The 22,879-nt window shown below is 43.7% G+C and overlaps 1 protein-coding gene across 2 annotated transcripts; it reads left to right on the forward strand.

The window, feature by feature from the left end:
• Positions 1 to 843: 843 nt before the first annotated feature.
• RPS10 (ribosomal protein S10) lies at positions 844 to 7,046 on the forward strand. 2 transcript variants are annotated; one of them, XM_012746778.2, is made up of 7 exons: positions 875 to 965; positions 1,232 to 1,404; positions 1,772 to 1,921; positions 2,137 to 2,308; positions 3,835 to 3,912; positions 6,101 to 6,156; positions 6,954 to 7,046. In XM_012746778.2, the coding sequence occupies exons 3-7, from the start codon at positions 1,772 to 1,774 to the stop codon at positions 6,993 to 6,995; spliced, it is 498 nt and encodes a 165-aa protein (XP_012602232.1). In that variant the 5' UTR covers positions 875 to 965; positions 1,232 to 1,404; the 3' UTR covers positions 6,996 to 7,046. The 2 variants fall into 2 exon arrangements, with proteins under 2 accessions (XP_012602231.1, XP_012602232.1); XM_012746777.2 differs by lacking the exon at positions 1,232 to 1,404 and having other exon boundaries at positions 844 to 965.
• Positions 7,047 to 22,879: the final 15,833 nt, after the last annotated feature.

A 22,879-nucleotide genomic window follows, 5' to 3' on the forward strand; every position in this document is an offset into this window, starting at 1 on the left:
TGAACATAAATTCTAAAAAGAAAAAAATATTTAACCACAGTAGTAATCAAAGAAATGCAAATTAGAAGAATAGTGAGATTAATATTTCTTATCTGTTAGACTGGCAAATATGCATAACAGTGATATTATTCAATGTCAGTAGGGTTAATGGGGAAGTAAGCCCTGTTAATATCGATAATTGCTGACACAAGTATAATTGATAAAGCCTTCCTGCAAATCAATGTGGCATGTGTCAAAGACCTAAACATGCATGTTTTGCTACTCAACAATTATACTTCTAGGAATTTACCCTCAAGAAAATACTGGGCAAGGGTGCTAATTTATGTGTAGCATTGTTACTTATAATAGTGAAGATTTTAAAAATATAAATCTAATAATAGGGTGATTATATCCAGTGGACTATTACGCAGTCATTAACATTGTAGTTATTAACACGAAAAGAGAATCACGACATATTGGTAAGAAAAAAACCCAGCCCACAGAACCTATCATACATACTACATATACAAAACATCCTCTTTTTGTCAAAAAATGTATTTGTGTGGGAGCGTATGACTTTGAAAGAGTTTTTCTGGTTGGGATTCTGTTTTTATTCTTTTATTACTATTGTTATTATCTGTATGCTCTTTTCCTGCACAAAGAGCATATAGTACTAGCATAATAAGTTAAGCTTTTGGCGGGAAAAAAAGAAGTAGCGTGTTTCTAAAGCGACAGCCCAAACGTAAGCGACCATTTTTGATATAACACACAGGCTCAAAAGAGACACGCTGCGGTTTGCTGCTGCGTATGCCCCTAAAGCTGTCAGGGTCCGGGGTCAGAGCCACACGACTCTCAGGCACCGCCGAGGCCACCCCAGGCACGCGCGGGTCCTGGCGGGGGGCGGGGCCACGCCAGCCCGGAAGAGACGCTACGCTGCGCATGCCCCTTCCTTTCCAGCCTCGGCTCCGGACCCTGCAGTCGCTGCGGTGAGATCCTCTGGAGTTCGGGTTCCATCGGCTCCCATCCGGGCCCCCCTGCTGCCATAGCGGCCGCTCCTCCCCAGGGTCAGGGCGGGGGCCTTCTCTTACTCTCCCCGCACACCCATTTCTGGGCAGCGACAAGGGGTGGAGGGCGTATTTCAGGGGGTAGGGGGCCGCTAGTAAGCAAAGAGAGGCGTCCGGATGGCCGAGGGAGGAGGAAGCATTTGCGTGGCGAGACAGCATACCGTCTGCACGCTTTTCCTTCGGGACAGGGCTCCTTCGGACTGTCTCCTGGCCTGGCCCTCTAGTTTGGGAGAGGAGTGGTAGGAATTGAAGGTGCAAAGGCCTTAGCCCTTCGGTTTGGGATCAGCGGCCGGTCAAGAAGCTTTACTCCTCCTGGCCCTCCGTGCCTACCTTGAGGTTCGGCCGCGCAGTTCCTCTCTAGGTACAGTCGCTCATGGCCCCCATATGCGCTGAGAACACAGGGTCTCTTCCCTCCCACCTCCCCCGTATACCTTTGTGATTGTGAGCACTTATGGAAGTCTGGAACGAATACGCACCCCTATCCCCGTTTTGTTTGAACGTCTTTGCAGCCTTTTTATTCACCTGAATTGCTTTTTGGGGTGAGGAGGGAGCTGGTGTCTGAGTTTGTTTTGCAGTTTGTAGTCCTCCCTCCTTCATGTTTTCTAGGCTGTGTTTGAGTTTTCAACCGTTAGGTGGTGGTTTTGTGTGGCCCTTTTTGGGTCTTGAACTTGATTACTGGACCTTGACCACATTGTTCCTAAGTGCTCTTGATGATCACTTCCTTGCAGATGTTGATGCCCAAGAAGAACCGGATTGCCATTTATGAACTCCTTTTTAAGGAGGGAGTCATGGTGGCCAAGAAAGATGTCCATATGCCTAAACACCCAGAATTGGCAGACAAGAACGTGCCCAACCTTCATGTCATGAAGGCCATGCAGGTGAAGGGTTGAAAGGGGGAGACCATAGGATTGGGATGGAGATAGAGGGGTTTCCCATTAATGTTTAAGGCAAATTCCAAGGAGAGGTCAGGACAACTGGTGCTGCTTGCTGCTTTGAAGGGCAGTGAGATGCATTGGAAACTTTTAGGAAGCTTTGGATGTCATTTCTAGCTCCAAGTTCCTACTTATGTCACAGCGAGTTTTCTGCCTTATAGTCTCTCAAGTCACGAGGCTACGTGAAGGAACAGTTTGCCTGGAGACATTTCTACTGGTACCTTACCAACGAGGGCATCCAGTATCTCCGTGATTATCTCCACTTGCCCCCTGAGATCGTGCCTGCCACCTTGCGTCGCAGCCGCCCAGAGACGGGCAGACCTCGGCCGAAAGGTATGGTGCCCAAATAAAATGGCGTCCAGTCTGCTCTGAAGCAGCCCTTTGGAGGGGATAGTTTCTTTTATGTGAGGGACGGAAGTGTTCCTGATAACATATTGGTGTCAGCTTTAGAGGGACTGCTGCATGCAGGACCATGGTCCAAACCTGGAACATTGTCCTGTGGCTTGGGACCTGTAATAAAATTGGACTTAGGTGTTCTAGCCATCCTTGACATTGCATTAAACATGAATAGAATATTAGCCTGTGGCTTTCTTCCCCAATACTTGTGCAGATATCCAGACATGTGGTAGCACATTGAGTAACTATTTTGCAGCAGAGTGAGGTGGTACTTATCCCCCAAAAAGTCCAAAGCAAAGCTGTTTATCACATGCGAAAGCAACAAAAAGTTTTGTAGAGTTTCTTGGCAACAGTGGCAAAAATTAGAATGAAGGAGAATTGGTATCTATATAATTATGGAGTGAAAGGATAGCATCCGTGTGTTGAATTACCTTCTCACTCTGGAGATCACTATTGGCTTGCAGTTACTAGGTTATGATTCCCTGTCAAACTTTGTAGGAGCTGCAGAGGGTTTGTGGGCTGGGGTGATAAGATCAGGGATTGAAACACAATTTCAGGCTGAGTTCCCTTAAAGAATGACTTTGTAGAGCTCAGGAATCTGTGTTTGTTGGGAAAGTTCCTGAAGGGTTCTGATGGTTAGATAGAATTACATATTTTTGGAGCAAAGGTTCTCCACTGCATCTTGAAATTACATGGAGAAAAAAATACTAGTGTCTATCTGCACTTTACAGATTCTGATTTAATAAGCATAGTTGGGCCTGGCATTTGTTTTTACCTCTCACTACATGATGAGGCTTTTTTTCATTCTGTTTTAAAGTTCATATTTTATTCATCCAGGTAAGTTCCAAGGTAATTGGGTGGAGGTGATACTAGATTAAATTATTGCTTCTTGTGTTGATGAGAATTTTTCAAGTAGTTTTTGAGGTCTGTAACTTAATATGTATCCCACAGCCTGACAGGTTTACAGAAAATCCCAAGAGGAACTAAAAGATTGTTGGTGACCCCTAGATTATATATTTGATATTGGAGTTGGGGCTTTGAGTTTAAGATGCCTCCTTTCCATTTGCATGCTCAGTTTTCCATGTGGATGGGTCATGTTCTAAATTGTGGCTATTCAGATGTTTGTAGAAACAGCTACATTTCTAAATTTGCTAAAAATTGAAAAATACCTTTTTGTTGAAAACAAAATAGAAGAAAATCTTTTTGCAAATTGTGGCATTTTAACTGAGATGTGAGTTTTCTGGGCTTTTGAGGAACTAAACTGTCAATGATGACAAGTTTTTGTGGAGAAATAGAAGTCTGCAGCTGACAGTTCTAGGTACAAGGAGTCACGTGCCCCCATTAACCCGTCATAACTATGTGATTACTGAGTGAGAACAGGAGAGTATTGCCAGTTTTCCTGGCCTTAAGGGAACAGAGTTCCCACATTGCCCTTTGTTCACAGTGTGGTTTAATTCATGCAGGTCTGGAAGGTGAGCGACCTGCAAGACTCACAAGAGGGGAAGCTGACAGAGACACCTACAGGCGGAGTGCTGTGCCCCGTGAGTAATGGATCTTTATTAGGGCTGATGGGGTAGAATCCCTGGATTCTCAGCGTTGGCCCTGGCTGAGGCTCAGCCCTTGAAGATGCCGAGGTGACCAGGAAATATCTTGGTTTCGATCTCTAGATCATCAGAACAGCCAGAGTCCCTTTCCTTATGCAGGGATTTGATAAATGGGAATTAGAAGGGAAACCTTGTGGGCACAAAACCTTGGTTGAAGACCTTGAACTGAGCAAAAATGACAATTTTGAGGAAAGCAAAATGCTTTTTCTTGTTCCAGGTTGTGTTCTGTGTTGTAAAGTCCCTGAGGGCAGTGCTCACTTACCTTCATTGTTTTCCTGCTGCAAGTGTCAGTGCAAAAACAGTCTTGTTTTTGAGTAGCAAATGTTTGTTTATTCAGAAGATAAGCCATTGCATATGCCAGGCACTGTTCTAGGGCTGGGAAGGTAATAGTTTACAAAACAGACCAAAGGCCCTTTTCATTGAACTTGCATTTTAGTGGTGGGAAGAATAAGTATCTGTCAGTTGGTGTGGGGGGTGGGAATTAAAGCAAAGGGATTAGGTGGTGGCAATTTTCAGTTGAGTTTTCAGAGAAAGTCTTATAGAGGTGAGATTTAAGCAAACACCTCAAGGAGGTGAGGGGAGCCAGCCAGTAGCTAGCTAGGAGAACATTCCAGGTAAAGGCCCTCGAGAGGGGGCACCTGGCTTATCTAAACAATAGAAGGCTTCGGGAGATGAAGGTGTGAGCCACGGTAAGGACCCGGGTGTTGCTCTAGAGCAGGGGTCCTCAAACTTTTTAAACAGGGCCAGTTCACTGTCCCTCAGACCATTGGAGAGTGCGCACTGTGGACCTGGGACAAGTCGGCTGTTAAGCAGGACCGGCAGCGGTGGCAAAAACACCCAGAGGGCCGGATAAATGTGCTGGGCGGCCTGCATGTGGCCGGTGGGCCATAGTTTGAGGACGCCTGCTCTAGAGTAAGATGTGGAGCCATTGGCAGGATTTTGGCAGAGCAGTAACAAAATTCAACTTCTTTTATAGAGTTGTTCTTTGTTGTAGAAACTGTTAACTGTGACATAAAAGCAATGTGTAAAAGGAATTTCTAATTTCTGCTACTCTTATCTCTTTTTGTCATCTTTCCTGATAAGTAAAATAGAAGCGACTATTTGACCTGAATGCCTTACAGGGTAATAGTGAGAATGAATTCCTCCAGCCCTTGGTTCAAAAGAGGTTGATAACTCATACTAGAAGTTACAGCACACAGGGAAGTCAGTCAGGGAGCTGTTTTTGGAGGATGTGACAGTTGGGCCTGACCACAGGGGTTCTCAGGTTGGGGGGAAGTGAGCATTTCAGGCAAGAGCTCGGGATGTGCAAAGGTCCGGGGATGGGGAGAACACAGTGGTTTGCTTGGTTCTTGGGCAGGGAGTTGAGTGGACAGGAGCCTGTGGTAGGTGTGGTCTGAAATGGACCAAAAGGAGATTCTAATTTTAATAATTATTGAAACCATATTCTTTATATCACCCTTAGCCTACCCCCTTCCCCATAGCTATAATATAAAATTTCCTAGTGCCACACTTGAAAAAGCAAGCAGAAATAGGTTATTTCAATGTTCATACATTTCAGCATTGAGATATTTTACATTCTTTTTTCCTTAAGTCTTTCAAATATGATTTGTATTTTGCCCACATCTCAGTATGAACTAGTGGCTTCCATGTAGCAGGGTGCAGGGCTGGATCTTTCATCTTGTCTGCTTCTCCCTCATGATGGTAAAGTTGCTTTTTGCTTCTGTGGGCCCCCATTGCCTTTACCTCTTGGTTTTTCTCTTACTGCATTCCCTTTATGAGCTAGGTCCTGATCCGGAGTGGGTGATAAATAACTCAGTGATGAGAAGTGAAGGTCCTCTGGTACCACATAGAAACAGCATAGGGTCAAGGCTTTCTTGGAGGAATTAATAGTTTAGGTTTAAGTTTTGAACGGTAAAATAAGGAAGGCTTGAAAGGGTGCCCCAGGAGAGAGAGGGATCAAAGGTGGTTCAGAAGGTGTTTCTCACATCTGTTGTAGTTTACTTATACTTCATGGGGTGGTAGGTACATGACTCTTCTGTAGGATTAGGGTCAAGTGAATTGTCTTCTTTTACCCTACAGTAAATTAGATCATATGATGACTCCAAATTGGTGTTTTACTTTACAGCTGGTGCTGACAAGAAAGCTGAGGCTGGGGCTGGGTCAGCAACCGAATTCCAGTTTGTAAGTATCTCCGCATTCACGGTCTGTAAGCAGTTACTTGTTCTGGCCTCAGTCATTTGGCCCTGTGAGTTGAGGATGTGGTATAGTGTGGTGGGTCCTGAATTCCCAATTTTTCCCCAAATTCCAAATAAATTTTACATTGAGACATAGTATGAAAATTATTAAATATATGATTACTGAGATGAGTCTCACAAATCTAAACATGCTTACTGGTATTTTCTGTTTCATTTATGATGGTCATAACCTGAAATAGTTTCATGAACCAAAGCTTGAAATTGAAGTAAACACTGGAGATTGGGTGGGCTCAAGAACCAAATCCTTTGTCTTTCACGTGATATGATCTTAGTTTCCTCTGCCTCAGTTTCTTCATGTATATAGTAGAGGTGATAAATTGTAGCTATCAAGGTAATTGTGAGATTGGCTAATCTAGGTACAGTGCTGGCATATCGCTTTTAGGGCAGCAGCTGTCCTATGGCTGGCCACCACCATAGCACACAGTTGCTCTCAGAAGGAAAAGGAAGCATGTACAATAGAAACAAGATAAGCCCTGTGCTGGGCGCTTCCGTACATGTATAGATGGACACAGGGTAGGTGGCCATATTCTCATTTTACCAGTGAGGAAATGTGGCCCCACAGCCAATAAGGGCAGGGCTGGGACTGATGGACTGCATTCACTCTTCTAGCCATTTACATTTGGGGGCTTCTCCAGTGATAATGAGGCCTGAAAGTTAGTGAAACCTTGAAAGAGGTAGAACCCGAATGCCGCTAATGCTGATGTCCTGTGCTTTCTCTTGCAGAGAGGCGGATTTGGTCGTGGACGTGGTCAGCCACCTCAGTAAAATTGGAGTGGGGGGGGTTATTTTGTGTTGAATAAACCTGTAGCCAGAAAACTTGTGTGTCCTTTTTGTTTGCATTGTGTAGCTGGTTTAAGGGTCGAAATGTAAATGGTTTGGGGAGTTGTCCTTGTCCAGGATGATGTCACTTGTTACTGTTGCCATGTGCCCTTGTTTCTTTAGCCAGCACCTCCTGTGGAGTTGTGTCCAGTGTGGTACTGCACCGTAGAGGCAGTTGGAAAGCTGGGCATCTTCCACAGACCGGCTGTGCTAACTTGGCTCTCTGCATGGGGGATGTTAGTATTTGTTGGCCTAGAATTGAGGTTTTGTGCCTGCTATCTGGAACTAAATGCTGGGGAGGAGAGATGAAACAACCAAGAAAATGGTGTTCTTAGAATCTGCCACAATGTATGGGGAAGGTGCACAGGAATGATGTTTAGGCCAGCAATTTATAAATACAGATCTTAAGGCTCAGGGTTTGCTTGTAAGAATCACAGGAGAGGCTTGGTGTGGTAGCACGTGCCTGTAGTCTTAGCTACTCAGACTGAAGCAGGCAGGAGGATCACTTGAGCCCAGGAGTTTGGAGTTGCAGTGAGCAAAGAATCACAGGACAGAACAATTAATTAATGCACAAAAATAGATTGGGAGAGAATTGCCCGGCATCTGAAATTCTTGGGATTTTTGTGTTTTTCCATGATTAGAGTAAATATTGGGCAAGCAGAGCTCTTGCTGTCCCAGGGCTCCTTGAACAAAGGAGAATGCATTGTAGTTTTTCTGAAGTCTTCATGAGTGGTGGTCCAACATATGATGTGACAGTGGACAAGAGCAGTGCAATCGGCTTGGGTGCCAGAGAAGGATTTTGATGGGAAGTGAGATAGGGTCAAAAGACATTCATGGTCCCATATACCTGGCACAGTGCCAGAAAGCCTTGAATCAGCTCAGGGACAACCCCGCAGACTTTGTTCTGCTGGGCAGGATACCAGCCTTGGCTTGCAGATCAATCCCCATGACTCTGGTTGCTGTATATATGTGCTACTGGGGTGGGGTTGAGGGTAGTTAAGGCATTTGAGACACTGGTTCTGGGCCAACTTGTGACGAAGGACAGGCTTGCCAAGGTAAGGTTTTTCAGCTAGAAAAACCAGTACCTAACCAAAGTGCATCTTATAGGTTCTGGGGACTTGGGAATCTAGTTTGTGGAGTACTGTGAGCCAAGCATAGAGATGGACAATATAGTTGGTCAAATGACATGGATGGTAAAAATCCTAAACTACGCAGAGGTAGCTTTCTGCTGGCAACCACCTTCAGTCTTGATAGGCAGTTGTAAAGTAGACCACGAGGTGGCAGTCGATGGCAACTCTAAATAGGCACTTAAGCTTAGTCCTGGGAGGTGAGTTTTGGAACCTGAACCACCAATAAAATAGAAGCTTGCTTTGGCAGAAAGGCAGTGTCTGGGGAAGCTCAGCACAGCCTTGGCTGCCTTGCCAAAGATTGCCTTCTATCCAACTTTTCTGCTGGCTCGAGTGATGTGGTTTGCCGTGTTCACACGCCTTGTGATTATTTAACCTGGATTCCACTGTGAAATGTTAGTAGCTCGTGCCTTTCTGTTTCCCACTGAGGCCTGCAAGTGAATGGGTTTCCTCCACAGCCTTAGTGATTTTCTGACCTTAAGATGTCACTTTTTCAGCTAGGGCTCTTTGCCAACCTCCTCCCTTGTGATTTAAATTAGTCCCAGAATATATTCCATGAGTTTACCCATGGATTCTGGGGAATCCTGAGGAGTCTAGGTAGTCAGAGCATGCAGATAAAAACATGCAGGTGGGCCTGGCGCTGTGGCTCACACCTGTAACACTCTGGGAGGCCGAGGCAGGCGGATTGTTCAAGGTCAGGAGTTCAAAACCAGCCTGAGCAAGAGTGAGACCCCATCTGTACTAAAAATAGAAATTAATTAGCCAACTAAAATACACAGAAAAAATTAGCCTGGCATGATGGCACATGCCTGTAGTCCCAGCTACTGGGGAAGCTGAGGCAGGATTGCTTGAGCTCAGGCGTTTAAGGTTACGGCACTGTAGCCCGGGCAGCAGAGTGAGACTCTCAAAAAAAACCCATACAGGTTCTTGCTGCCTGCCAGCTCCCCCACCTTGGTAGATGGATCACCCCTGCCCATCAGTAATCATTCCTTAGCTATGCAAGCAAAGATCATTGCTGATTACACGTACTCTGAGAAACAGAAGGCTCAAAATTTGCTCTTAAGCAACCTCGCCATCTAGTCAGGAAAATAAAACCAAAGCTACACATTAAGAATCCATGACAGGCCGGGCGCTGTGGCTCACGCCTGTATTCCTAGCTCTTGGGAGGCCGAGGCGGGCGGATTGCTCAAGGTCAGGAGTTCAAAACCAGCCTGAGCAAGAGCGAGACCCCGTCTCTACTATAAATAGAAAGAATTAATTGGCCAACTGATATATATATAAAAAATTAGCCGGGCATGGTGGCGCATGCCTGTAGTCCCAGCTACCCGGGAGGCTGAGGCAGAAGGATCACTCGAGCCCAGGAGTTTGAGGTTGCTGTGAGCTAGGACGCCACGGCACTCACTCTAGCCTGGGCAACAAAGCGAGACTCTGTCTCAAAAAAAAAAAAAAAAAAAAGAATCCATGACAACAAATAATCTATATAAGTAAGTGGTAAATTGTTATGTCCAGACTGAATTCTAAGGAAAGGGAGATCAGTGAAGGCCAAAGTGGCCCAGAGGTGGGTTTGTGGGACAGCAGAGGGGTGAGACCAGTTAGGGCATCCTGAGAGGTTTTATTGGAAAATAAAAATATCAGATAGTGTCAGGTTATGAAACTGATGTCAAAAAATTAGTTTGTTTTTTTTTTAGAAAAGCTAGGAAAAAACATTTGAATGCTATCACAAGTACCTGAGAAGGTCATCTGGGGGAGGATGTCAGTTATGAGGGACAGGAAAAGGCCCACCTGGGTGGCTGATAGGCACAGCCATCACCGGGAGAAAGCTTTGGGGAAGTTTTGACCCATCTTCCAGGGTTGTCTCCAGGTGCATCTGAGTCTCACATCTGCCCACCAGCCAATCCCATCACCACTGCTGTCACCAGTAAACACTCCAAAGGATTTTTAAAGGGATTTTGGAAGCTAATAGTTGAAGATACATTTTCCAAATATAATACAAACTTCCTGATATGGACACAAATCCCATTTTCCTGAAAAATAGAGTCCCCTTACAGCCAGAGCCAATAGTAGCTTTAAGTCTCTGATGCTTCTGAAGCTCTACTTCTGGTTTGATTAATTTAGTAAACAGACCATTAAGAAGCAGCCACCATGTGCCTGTGTTAAAAGCTGGGAGATAAAGATGTTTAAACGGAATCAGTTTAAAGGATTTCCCTAGAGATTTGGTTTTGAGGAGGTTACATCCTGTAGCCTTCAAGACATGAAGGCTCACTGCAACACTTCCCCTCTGGTGCCTGGCAGGGGCCTCCCACGGGGCGTCATGGGCCCCTTGAGGCTAGGTATTCTGTCAGGGTATTCTCGCCTTTTCTGGAGTTTTATATAAATGGAATTATACAGTATGCTCTTTTTAGTCCTGCCTCTTAGTGTCATTGTTTTAACACTCATCAGTGTTGTTGGATACATCAGTAGTTCCTTTTTGTTGTTGAGTAGTGTCCCATTATATGGATATGCCCCAATTTGTTCATCCCTTTACCTGTTCTTGGACATTGGAGTTGCTTCCAGTTTTTGGCTATTGTGACTAATGCAGTGAATGGTTACATTAAAGCTTTTGTGTACGCGTTTTCACTTCTCTTAGGTGTAGACCTAGGACTGGAGTTGCTGCATCTGTGGTAACTACCATTAGCACTTTGAGGAACTGCCAAACTTTTTCAAAGTGGCTGTGCCATCTTACGGTCCCACTCACCTTGTGTGAGCTTCGGTTGCTTCTCGTCTTCACCAGCACTTGGTCTGTCCAGTCTTTTAATTTTAGCCATTCTAATAGGTGCAAAGGGTTTGGACTCTATCCTGCAGATGATAATGAGCCAGTTAACTATTAAGGTGGGGGTGAGTATGGATGGGGAAAGGAAGTCGTTGGTCGGCAGGCACAAAGTTTCAGTTAGATAGGAGAAGTTCTGGTATTCTATTGGGGCAGCACAGGGACTATAGTTAATAATACAAAATAAATTTTGTATATTTCAAAACAGCTAAAAGAGAGGATTTTAAGTGTTCCCATCACAAAGATCTGATAAATATGCTAATTAGCCTGAGCTGATCATTCCATAATGTGTACATGTATTGAAACATCACATTGTACCTCATAAATATACACAATGATTACTTTAAATAAAACTTAAAACAGTATGAAGGTGAGGGCTGACACAACCAGGTGGGCTAGGATGCTTGGCAAATCCTTGAACCCTGCTGCAGAATCAGTAGACTGAATGTGGGTCTGTGCAGCAACCACACTGGGGCACTGAGTGGTCATGGGTAAACCACTCAGTCAATAGTGACTACAATGCACATTGAGGCTGCTAACGGGAAAGGGAGGGGGAAAATCCATCATTTGATTGCTCAGTTTTAGAAAGGGAAACTAGGACAGAATGAGGGCAGTTGGGGGCGGGGGAAGGGATGAAAGGAATTGTTTAAAAAGTTACAGCCCATAGAAAGCCTGGAGCCCATTTCTATTTAAAAGTGCTTTATTAGAAGCCTGTGATAAATGCATGGCACAAGTCCAAGAGAACAGCCACTTGAAAAATAAGCCCTACATGGTTTACTGACATATCAAAGAGACCATTGTGAGGGAAAGGGCATCTTTAAAAATAAATAAATATTAAATGGGAGAGGATACCCAAGCTGAGGGAACAAGGTGGCCTCAAAATGGGACAAAGCTTATGAAAGTTACAAATCAAATGACGTTTAAAAATGCTGAAGAGTAACTGCAAGAAATGTCAAAGTAAATAGTTCTAGTTTATTTAAGTGTGTGAAAAGTAGGAGGTCAGTTTGAGAATCTAGGCATTATTTTATTAATGTACAAAAGGGTACTGGAGGAATGAGCAGTCAACATACCTTTTTTTCTTTTCGAGACAGCATCTCACTCTCTCGCCCGGGCTAGAGTGCTGTGACATCAGCCTCAAACTCTGGGCTCAAGCAATCCTCCTGCTTCAGCCTCCTGAGTAGCTGGGACTACAGGCGTATGCCACCATGCCTGGCAAATTTTTTCTATTTTTAGTAGAGATTGGGTTCTTGAACTCCTGACCTCATGGGATCCTCCTGCCTTGGCCTCCCAGAATGCTAGGATTACAGGCATGAGCCACTGTGCCCAGCCCTCAACAGACTTTTTTTTTTGAGACAGAGTATCACTGTTACTAGGGTTAGAGTGCCGTGGTGTTAGCCTAGCTCACAGCAACCTCAAACTCCTGGGCTCAAGCAATCCTCCTGCCTCAGCCTCCCGAGTAGCTGGGACTACAGGCATGCGCCACCATGTCCGGCTAATTTTTTTTCTATATGCTTTTAGTTGGCCAATTAATTTCTTTCTAGTTTTAGTAGAGACGGGGTCTCGATGTTGCTCAGGCTGGTCTGGAACTCCTGACCTTGAGCGATCCTCCTGCCTCAGCCTCCCAGAGTGCTAGGATTATAGGTGTGAACCACCACGCCCGGCCCTCAACAAACTTTTTTACATCTTTGCCTTCATTACACAGAGATTTCCCCTTCCATTAAAATTAACAGCATGGAAAATTTCAAGCACATATAAAATAAACATAGGATTATAATTTAACCCATCAGTACCCATCCCTGAGCTTCAAAAGTCATCAACATTCTGCCATTCTTCTTTGTTTTATTTAGAGATGGGGTCTTGCTATGTTGCCCAGGCAGAACTCAAACTCCTAGCTGGGATTGTAAGAATATGCCACCACACCCAGCTTCTGCCATTCTTGTTATATTTATCCATACACCCACCTTCCTCCCACCCGACTTGATAATTTAAGTCAGGTTTATTGAGATACAATTTGTATACAATACAATTCATTTTTTTTAGGCATAGAGTTCTGAGAATTTTGTTTTTGAGACAGAGTCTCACTTTGTTGCCCAGGCTAGAGTGAGTGCCGTGGCGTCAGCCTAGCTCACAGCAACCTCAAACTCCTGGGCTCAAGCAGTCCTCCTGCCTCAGCCTCCCGAGTAGCCAGGACTACAGGCATGCGCCACCATGCCTGGCTAATTTATATATATAAATTAGTTGGCCAATTAATTTCTTTCTATTTATAGTAGAGACGGGGTCTCGCTCAGGCTGGTTTTGAACTCCTGACCTCTAGCCATCCACCTGCCTCAGCCTTCCAGAGTGGAGTTCTGAGTTTTGATAAGCAGTCATGTGACCACCACTACAATGAAGCAATAGAACTTTCCCATCATCCTGAAAAATGTCCCCATGCTGCCTGTTTGTGATCAACCCCTTGGTAACCACTGTTCTTGATTTTGCCTTTTCCAGAATGTCAGATAGATCGAATCATATAGCATGTACTCTTAGGTCTGGCTTCTCTCTCTCAGCATAATGTATGGAGAGCCATCTGTAGTGCTGCATATATTAGCAGTTTGTTCCTTTTTATTGCTGAGTAGTAGTCTGCTGTATGATGTGCTACAGTTTATTCATTGTTTTTCTGTTTTTGATTTGTCTCTATCTGAGATGGAATTTGTTTTCATAGAGGCTTTTTGGGTAAAATTGACATGGAAATACACAACTCTTAACTCTACCTTTTTGACAAATGGGTACAACCATGGAACCCACACCCCTGAGAAACAGAAAAGCAGACTCCAACATGAGGAACTGATCCGATCATTACAGCTAAGCATTGGCATATTTGAAGCTGGTCTAGCACTCACAGCAAGGCCATGCCATTTTTCTGTTGGACCTAAACAATGTCATCAAACATCAGTAATCAGACAAGTTCACTTTTTAACTCTGATAAAGTAGACAGAAAATCAATCGAATGTTTATAGCAGCACAATTCATAATGCAAGGCTGTGGAAACAGCCCAAGTGCCCATCAATCCAAGAATGGATTAATAAAATGTGGTATATGTATACCATGGAGTACTACTCAGCTCTAAGAAACAACGGTGATATAGCACATCTTATATTTTCCTGGTTAGAGCTGGAACCCATACTACTAAGTGAAGTATCCCAAGAATGGAAAAACAAGCACCAGATATATTCCTCAGCAAACTGGTATTAACTGAGCAGCACCTAAGTGGACACATAGGTACTACAGTAATAGGGTATTGGGCAGGTGGGGGGGTGGTATATATATATATATATAAGGAGTGAGATGTGTACCATCTGGGGGATGGTCATGCTGGAAACTCAGACTTGTGGGGGGGGCATTTATTGAAACCTTAAAATCTGTTCCCCCATAATATGCCAAAAAAAAAAAAAAAAAAACGAAAACCAAACCAAAAAAAAAAAAATCAAGACCACTTCATAATCTTGTCTAAGCATGGACAAAAACAAGTTCACTATGCAAACCACCAACATATAAAACATCCCCCTCAGGCCGGGCAAGGTGGCTCACGCCTGTAATCCTAGCACTCTGGGAGGCCGAGGCGGGCGGATTGCTCAAGGTCAGGAGTTCAAAACCAGCCTGAGCGAGACCCCGTCTCTACCATAAAAATAGAAAGAAATTAATTGGCCAACTAATATATATAATATAAAAATCAGCCGGGCATGGTGGCTCGTGCCTGTAGTCCCAGCTACTCGGGAGGCTGAGGCAGGAGAATTGCTTGAGCCCAGGAGTTTGAGGTTGCTGTGAGCTAGGCTGACGCCACGGCACTCACTCTAGCCTAGGCAAGAAAGCGAGACTCTGTCTCAAAAAAAAAAAAAAAAAAACATCCCCCTCTACCAGCTAAGACCAGTAATAACTGATGCTTCCCTATTAGTTATAGCTCTAGCTATGTTCATTCCTCCTTCTATGTAAGATTTTTTAAAGATACCCAGTCACAGAATTACCTTATCCACTCCAGAGCAAAGCCTCATTTTCTTAAGGCCTTCTCAAAATCACTTAACACAAGCCCGAATCCTATGTCCTTCTTATTACCTTCTTATTGAGATACCCTGTGTGTCTTCATGATATGTATTCTTCATTACAGCAAGCAAAATCCCAACTTTGTTCAACTGTAGGTATGTTCCTAGTCTTCGGCTGGAGGGCGTGGACATCCCTGTCAAGGTACAGACCGTTGTACTTTCCCATAAAGTTTCCCCGTGTCTCTTCCAGGTTATTCCCCTCGCCGTCACAGAGGATATCTGCGCTGTTTGGCTTCTAATGAACAAAACTGCTATGAACATTTTATACAAGTCTTTTTGTGGACAAATGTGTTCATTTTTGCTGGGTGTATTGTTTCTTATTGCTGCTGTAACAAGTTATCATAAGCTTAGTGGGTTAAAACAACACAAATTTATTATCTTACAGTACTGATGATCAGAAATCCAGAGTGGGTTGGCAGGACCATATTCCTTCTGGCAGCTTTGGGGAGCATCTGTTTCTTGCTTTTTCCAGCTTCTAGAAGCCACCTGTATTCCATGGCCCTTTCCTCTATCTTAAAGCCAGCAAGATGGCATCTTCAAGTCTTCCTCTCTCTGATCTCTGTTTCTATCATCACATTTCCTCTATCTCTGACTCTCCTATCTCCCTCTTCCCATTAGAAGGCCCCTCGTGATTCCACTGGCCCATCTAGATAATACACAGTACATCCCCATCTCAAGCTCCTTAATCACATCTTCAAAGTTTCTTTTCCTGTGTAAGGTAATATAATACATTCACAAATTCTGAGGATTAGGACATGGACATCTTCGGCTGAGGGGGGGAGGTCATTATTCTGCCTACTACACTGGGCAAATATATCCAGAAGTAGAATTGCTCAGTTATTAGGTAGAGATGTTTCACTTAATTGGACTCTGCCAAACAGTTCTCCAAAGTGTTTATACCATTTTATATTCCTAACAGCAATGTATATGTGTTCCACTTACTCAACATGCTCACCAAGATTATTTGGTGCAGTTTTCTTGGGTTTTTTTGACAGTCTTGCTCTGCTGCCTGGGCATCAGCCTAGCTCACAGCAACCTCAAACTCCTGGGCTCAAGCAATCCTCCTGCCTCAGCCTCCCAAGTAGCTGGGACTACAGGCATGCGCCACCATGCCCAGCTAATTTTTTCTATATATATTAGTTGGCCAATTAATTTCTTTCTACTTATAGTAGAGACGGGGTCTCACTGTTGCTCAGGCTGTTTTCAAACTCCTGACCTCGAGCAATCCACCTGCTTCGGCCTCCCAGAGTGCTAGGATTACAGGCGTGAGCCACCACTCCCGGCCTAGGGCCTAGAAGTAGATTATTTAATTTACAAACATTTGAGACTTTTATAGTATCTTATTATTGCTTTTTTTTTTTTTTTTTTTTTTTTGAGACAGTCTCTTTTTGTTACCCAGGCTGGAGTGTAGGGGCACGATCATAGCTCATTGTAACCTCAAACTCTTGGGCTCAAGCAATCCTCCTGCCTTAGCCTCCTGAGTTGTTAGGACTACAGGTGCACACCACCACACGTGGCTAATTAAAAAATTTTTTTTGTCGAGAAATGTTGCCTAAGCTAATCTCAAACTCCTGGCCTCAAGTGATCCTTCTGCCTCAGCCTCCCAGTGTGTTGGGATTACAGGTATGAGCCATTGCACCTGGCCTTATTATTGCTCTTTTCTAACTTTAGTCCTTTGTCATTTATCGAGGCTTATTTTATAGCCAAACATGTGGTCTGTTGTGGTGAATGTTCTATGTGTACTTTAAGCAACTGTGAATTCTACACATGTTGGTTATAGTGCTTATAAATATCAATTAGGTCAAAATGGTTGATAATGTTTAGATTTTTGATATTTTTTCCTTTTTGTTGAGTTTGTCTATCAATTACTAAAGGAGAGGCAATATAATCGCCATCTAAGATTTATAAATCCCTTTAGTTCTGTTTATATATTTTGAAGCTCTATTATTAGGTGGATACATATTTATAATTGTTGGGTTTTTTTGAAATATCTCTCTTTGTCTTTGATAGTATTCCATTTATGAAGCAGATGGGAACCATAGTGTTAAATATAGTGGCATCAAAGTAGAGGGGAGGCATGGGCCAAAACTTGTGACTGGCCCCATAGAAGAAATAAGTAAGCATGTCAAATTTCCCACCTCTATTTAAAAATCTCCCCTCAGAGCTACCCGTGGACTTGAAGAAATATAATCATTAGAGCTTTTTCCTACAGGACTTTTAGAAATTGGGCATCTTAATTTTATTTTTGTATACTTATTTTTTAGAGACAGAGTCTTGCTCTGTTGCCCAAGCTGGAGTGCAGTGGCACCATCATAGCTCACTGCAACTTTGAACTCTTGTGCTCAAGGGATCCTCCTGCTTCAGCCTCTCAAGTAGCTATCACACCTGGCTAATTTTTGTTTGTTTTAGAGACAGGAGTCTCACTGTGTTGCCCAGGCTGGTTTGGAATTCCTGGCCTCAAGTGATCTTCCCACCTTGACCTCCCAAAGCACTGGGATTATAGCCATGAACCACTGTACCCATCCAGGCATTTTTAATAGAATGACATATTTATTTGGATTAATATTTTAGACTTGAATCTATTATGACCCTTTATTGCCTATGGAAGGATAACCTCTTTCCCACAAGAATTATCTCCTTTATCTCGGTTAAGCACATTGCCTGGGGTATATGTGAAATGAATGAATGAATCACAGACCAGGTAACTTTTATGGGAAATGTGGTAGGTACACCAATGATCCTTGTCTCCTGGTAGTCATGCCTTTGTGTAAGCCCCTCCGACACTGAGTCAAGGCTGACTTATGTAATCAATAGAAAGCTATGGAATCGGTAAGTGTGACTTTCAAAGCTATGTCATAGAAGGTATTGCAGTTCAGTTTTGGAACTGTGTATCATTCACTTTGGGGACAATCCAGGCACCATGTATTGAGGATGTTCAAGTAGTCCCTTGGAGAACTCCACATGGAAAGGTACTGAGGACTCTTGCCAACTACCATTCATGGAAGGAGCCATCTTGGAAATGGATCCTACAGGTGCAGTCAAGATTTCAGTTGTCTGCAGCCCCAGCCAATACCAGACTACAATTTATTTGTTTTGTTTTTGTTTTGTTTTTTTGAGACAGAGTCTCGCTTTGTTGCCCAGGCTAGAGTGAGTGCCATGGCATCAGCCTAGCTCACAGCAATCTCAAACTCCTGGGCTCAAGCAATCCTTCTGCCTCAGCCTCCCGAGTAGCTGGGACTACAGGCATGCGCCACCATGCCCGGCTAACTTTTTGTATATATGTTAGTTGGCCAATTAATTTCTTTCTATTTATAGTAGAGACAGGGTCTCACTCTTGCTGAGGCTGGTTTTGAACTCCTGACCTCAAGCAATCTACCCGCCTCGGCCTCCCAGAGTGCTAGGATTACAGGCGTGAGCCTCCGCGCCCGGCCTCAGACTATAATTTAATGAGGTACTTTAAGCCAGAACTACTCAGTCAAGCCACTCCAGTATTCTTTACCTAATTTTTTTTATTTTGATTTTATTTTTTTTAGAGATAGGGTCTCGCTATGTTGTCTAGGCCAGACTCTAATGCCTAGGCTCAAGTGATCCTCCCACGTCAGCCGCCAAAGGAGCTAGGACTGTAAGCGGATGCCCAGCTCATTCCAGGATTCTTAACGTATGGAAACCATGAGAAATAATGATTCATGTTTTAAGCTACTAAGTTTTGGGGAGATTCATTATACAGGAGTGGGTAACTAATACAAAAGTAAAGATCAAAAACAGAAGGTGCTCCTGGGGGACTTGACGGCATGTGGCAAGGTAGGCCTGGGGAGGTGGGAGGAGAGGCATGTTAAGGGTGCGAGATGGAGTAAGGAGAGTGTGAAAAGCAATCTTCTCTATCGTACTCACCATGTCATCCAGGATGGGCTATCACAGATACTGCAGATGGTCCCTGAAATGTGGAAGCAGGAGAATGCTATGTGATCTTCACTCAGAAGACAGATTTTAGGTGTGTCAGGTGGGTGTATTCCTACAGACAAGTTATTCTCATTCCATACTGGGCAAGTGATTGGGCTCTACAATAAAGATCAGGGTCTGGAAGGGCAATAGTTATTCTTTCATTTAACAAATGTTTTTTTCAGCTGTTTATGTGAGGCCCCAGGATAATTGCTGGGTGAATTAAGCAAGGATAAATGACACACTGACTCTGCCTTCAAGAAGTTTTAAATGTGTAGGGGAGATCGGCAGGAAGAGAATGACAGCACTATGTTACAAATAATGTGATAAATCAGGACAATCTCAGGCCAATAGGACACACAGAGGCAGTTAGAGAGGACTTCCAGAGGAGGTGACTTTTAATCTGAATTTTGAAGGATAAATATGATCTGGCCTCTCTGCATGGAAGGGAGGGGCGGGATAATGGAGTGTGTGAGTCTTTGAACAAGTGCCTCCCAGACAGCAGAGAAAGCATGTTCGAAGACTTGGAAGGTTGTCTAGCAGTTCAAGAAACTGTAGGTAGTTCTGAATGACTAGAATATAGGAATTGAGAGAAGGGGTGAGGAAGGCAGGGGCCCAGCTCCTGTAAGGTCTTGTATTTCCTGATAGGGTTCTAATTTTTATCTTCAAAGCACTGAAGAGCAACTATAGGATTTTAATCAGGGGTTTGACTTAATCAGATTTACATTTGAGAAGGATTCTTCTTGCTGAAGTGGGTGGATGGGAGCCAAGAAGACCAGATGGAAGGCCACAGTTTAGGCAAAAGGGAAGAACTCTAATGGAGTAATGGCAGAGGGCAAGGCAGGAAAGGGCTGGGCCTGAGGATGTCAAGAAGGCAGAAGTGATGGAGTTTATTAATTGGACAGTGGGTAAGAGATATATCAACAATGACTCCCAGGTTTCTGGCTTAGGAAGCTGAATAAATACCATGCTCTGATGTGGACATAAGAAAACAGGCAACATTTTATATACTAGTCTTTTCTTTTAGGACTTTTGGAGAAATATTTAACTAGAATAATGTTAGTATAATTTTTTAGAAATTTAAATCTACTACCTTACTATTATTTTCAAGGAAAGGATGGGATCCCTTGGTTAATGCTCCCTGAATGAAGAAAAAATTATTACTACTTTAGGCAAAGGATCTGGGAGTGATTTCGTGGGCTCTTCAAACTAAATAGGTTCCTAAAAAGCTGTGGTAAAAAATGAGAAACCGGGCTGGGCGCGGTGGCTCACGCCTGTAATCCTAGCACTCTGGGAGGCCGAGGCGGGCGGATTGCTCCAGGTCGGGAGTTCAAAACCAGCCTGAGTGAGATGCCGTCTCTACTAAAAATAGAAAGAAATTAATTGGCCAACTAAAAATATATATACAAAAAAATTAGCCGGGCATGGTGGCACATGCCTGTAGTCCCAGCTACTCAGGAGGCTGAGGCAGAAGGATTGCTTGAACCCAGGAGATTGAGGTTGCTGTGAGCTAGGCTGATGCCATGGCACTCACTCTAGCCTGGGCAACAAAGTGAGACTCTGTCTCAAAAAAAAAAAAAAAAAAGAGAAACCGGCCAGGCGCAGTGACTCACACCTGTAATCTTAGCACTCTGGGAGGCCGAGGCGGGAGGATTGCTCAAGGTCAGGAGTTTGAAACCAGCCTGAGCAACAGTGAGACCCCATCTCTACTAAAAATGAAAAGTAATTAATTGGCCAACCAAAAATACATAGAAAAAATTAGCCAGGCATGGTGGTGCATGCCTGTAGTCCCAGGTACTCAGGAGGCTGAGGAAGAAGGATCGCTTGAGCCCAGGAATTTGAGGTTGCTGTGAGCTAGGCTGACGCCTGGGCAAAAGAGTGAGACTATGTCTCGAAAAAAAAATAAAAGAATGAGAAACCAACAGAAAACCTCCATGTATTCTTTCAGTATTTACTCAGCTCTTAATTTTGACAAGGCCTGTGCTAAGAGATGGAGATGTGAATGTAAATGACACAGTCCCTGCACTAGACTTGCTTATTACCTTTATTCTGGTGTACTGACACCTACAGTGCTATTTTCAATCCTGTTCTCAACCTTAAGAAAGTGGCAGATAGTACCGTGTTTTCCCGAAAATAAGACCTACCCATAAAATAAGCCCTAGCAGGATTTCTAAGCATTTGCGCAATATGAGCCCTACCCCGAAAATAAGACCTAGTGATGGGCATGGCTATGCATGGTGTCTGCACAACCCATGCATTTCGTCATGGACCGGTAAAGAAGATGAGCAGTCCTTCTCATTTGCTCCATCGTGACAGCTACTGTCCCAGAGGTGACCAGAAAGTGCCGGCAGCCCCACCAACAAGGTCAGCTCCCCCTGTCAGGTCCCGGCCATCCTGTGCCTGCTGCAAGCTGAGACTTTGATGGGAAAGTCTCAGTGAAGTGAGGATTGGACGCTCATCTTTAGGTATCGCGTGTCCCCAGGGGGAAGAAGGAAAGCTGTGGCTACCATTTTACTATGATGATGTTCCAGATGAAGACGACTTAACTATATTTTAATAAATGTAGATTGTTGTACTGTACTCAGGCAGCAAAGGCCATAAATATGGTCCTTCCCCCTTGATCTGCTTCTGGGAATTATCTTGAGAAACTCACCAAGATAGGGATAAGGGTTTACATACATACGGGGGTGTTTATTGCTGTGGTTCTAAGCTTAGGATCCAACCTAAGCTTCTAACAGTGGGAAATGGCAAAATAATTGATGTTACATCTCTGTGTTGGATTATAGTAATTAGAAATGGTATAAGAAACTTAATGACACAGGGGAAAGACCAGAAAAAAAACCAAGTATGGCTCTTTACAGAATATGCTCAAAGATATCCATTATTTAGTTTTTTAATGGCCCCTGTATTTTTTCAAAGTTTTGATAATGCATATGTACTATTTCTACAAATGAAACTTCCGTTTTTTTCTTCCCTTCTTTTAAATCAAAGACATAATTCCCAAGAGTTTGGGAATTCTGTTGCATAGGCATTGATTGAAATGAACTGAATTCCAAGCCTTATGTGGCAAGGGTTGAGTGAAATGTCAGTATTAGCTACAATGTATTGAGTGTCTTCTATGTGCTTAAGTAGGTTTATTATCCCTATTTTATAGAGGTAAAAAATGATATAATTGAGGTTACAACCCAGGTACGTTTGGTTTCAAATTCTAATGTTTTTTGACTATGCTAAACACAAACAAATTCAAGGTTAATAAGCAATTCACAAACAAATACTGCACAGGAATTTTGGTGTTTAGGGCACTAGCATGGTACTAGGTTTGGAGTGGGTAGCTGAGAACATTCACAGGTCATATCCTGTTTTTCCTTTCTCCAGAACGTGTTTTGACATCCACAATACATACGCCTCGTTTATCGTCAGAAACCATGATGTTTTATGATTTACATTTCGTGTGCAGACTTACACATACACCTTCTTTCCTGGCCCTCTTGTTTACCTTAAGAGGAAGCATTTGCTTTTTGCACCAATAAAGGATTGTAGGGTAATATATCTTCTTTCTAATGGACGACATGCCCACAGCCTTCCAGAGCGTCAGGCTGTCAACACAATCTGCACGACTCACCTCCATCCCCACGCCCCGTTTTCGTGCAATTCCAAATCACACACCTCTCAGGATGCCCTCTCCATTGCGTTTAACTGCATCTTATTATCTTTTCCACACCTTCCCCCTCATCCCCTCCCGGCAGGGACAGACCGGCAGGGACAACGGGCGGGTGGCGTGACCTTGGCTCATCAAATAGGCGGCATAACCTTGGGCGAGTCCTCGCTTCCCCCTCCGCTGACTGGCGCAGCTGGATGGCGGGGTCTCAGCCCCGGCGGCCA

This window comes from Microcebus murinus, chromosome 5 (assembly GCF_040939455.1).
Source record: "Microcebus murinus isolate Inina chromosome 5, M.murinus_Inina_mat1.0, whole genome shotgun sequence".
Taxonomy (NCBI): Eukaryota; Metazoa; Chordata; class Mammalia; order Primates; family Cheirogaleidae; genus Microcebus; species Microcebus murinus.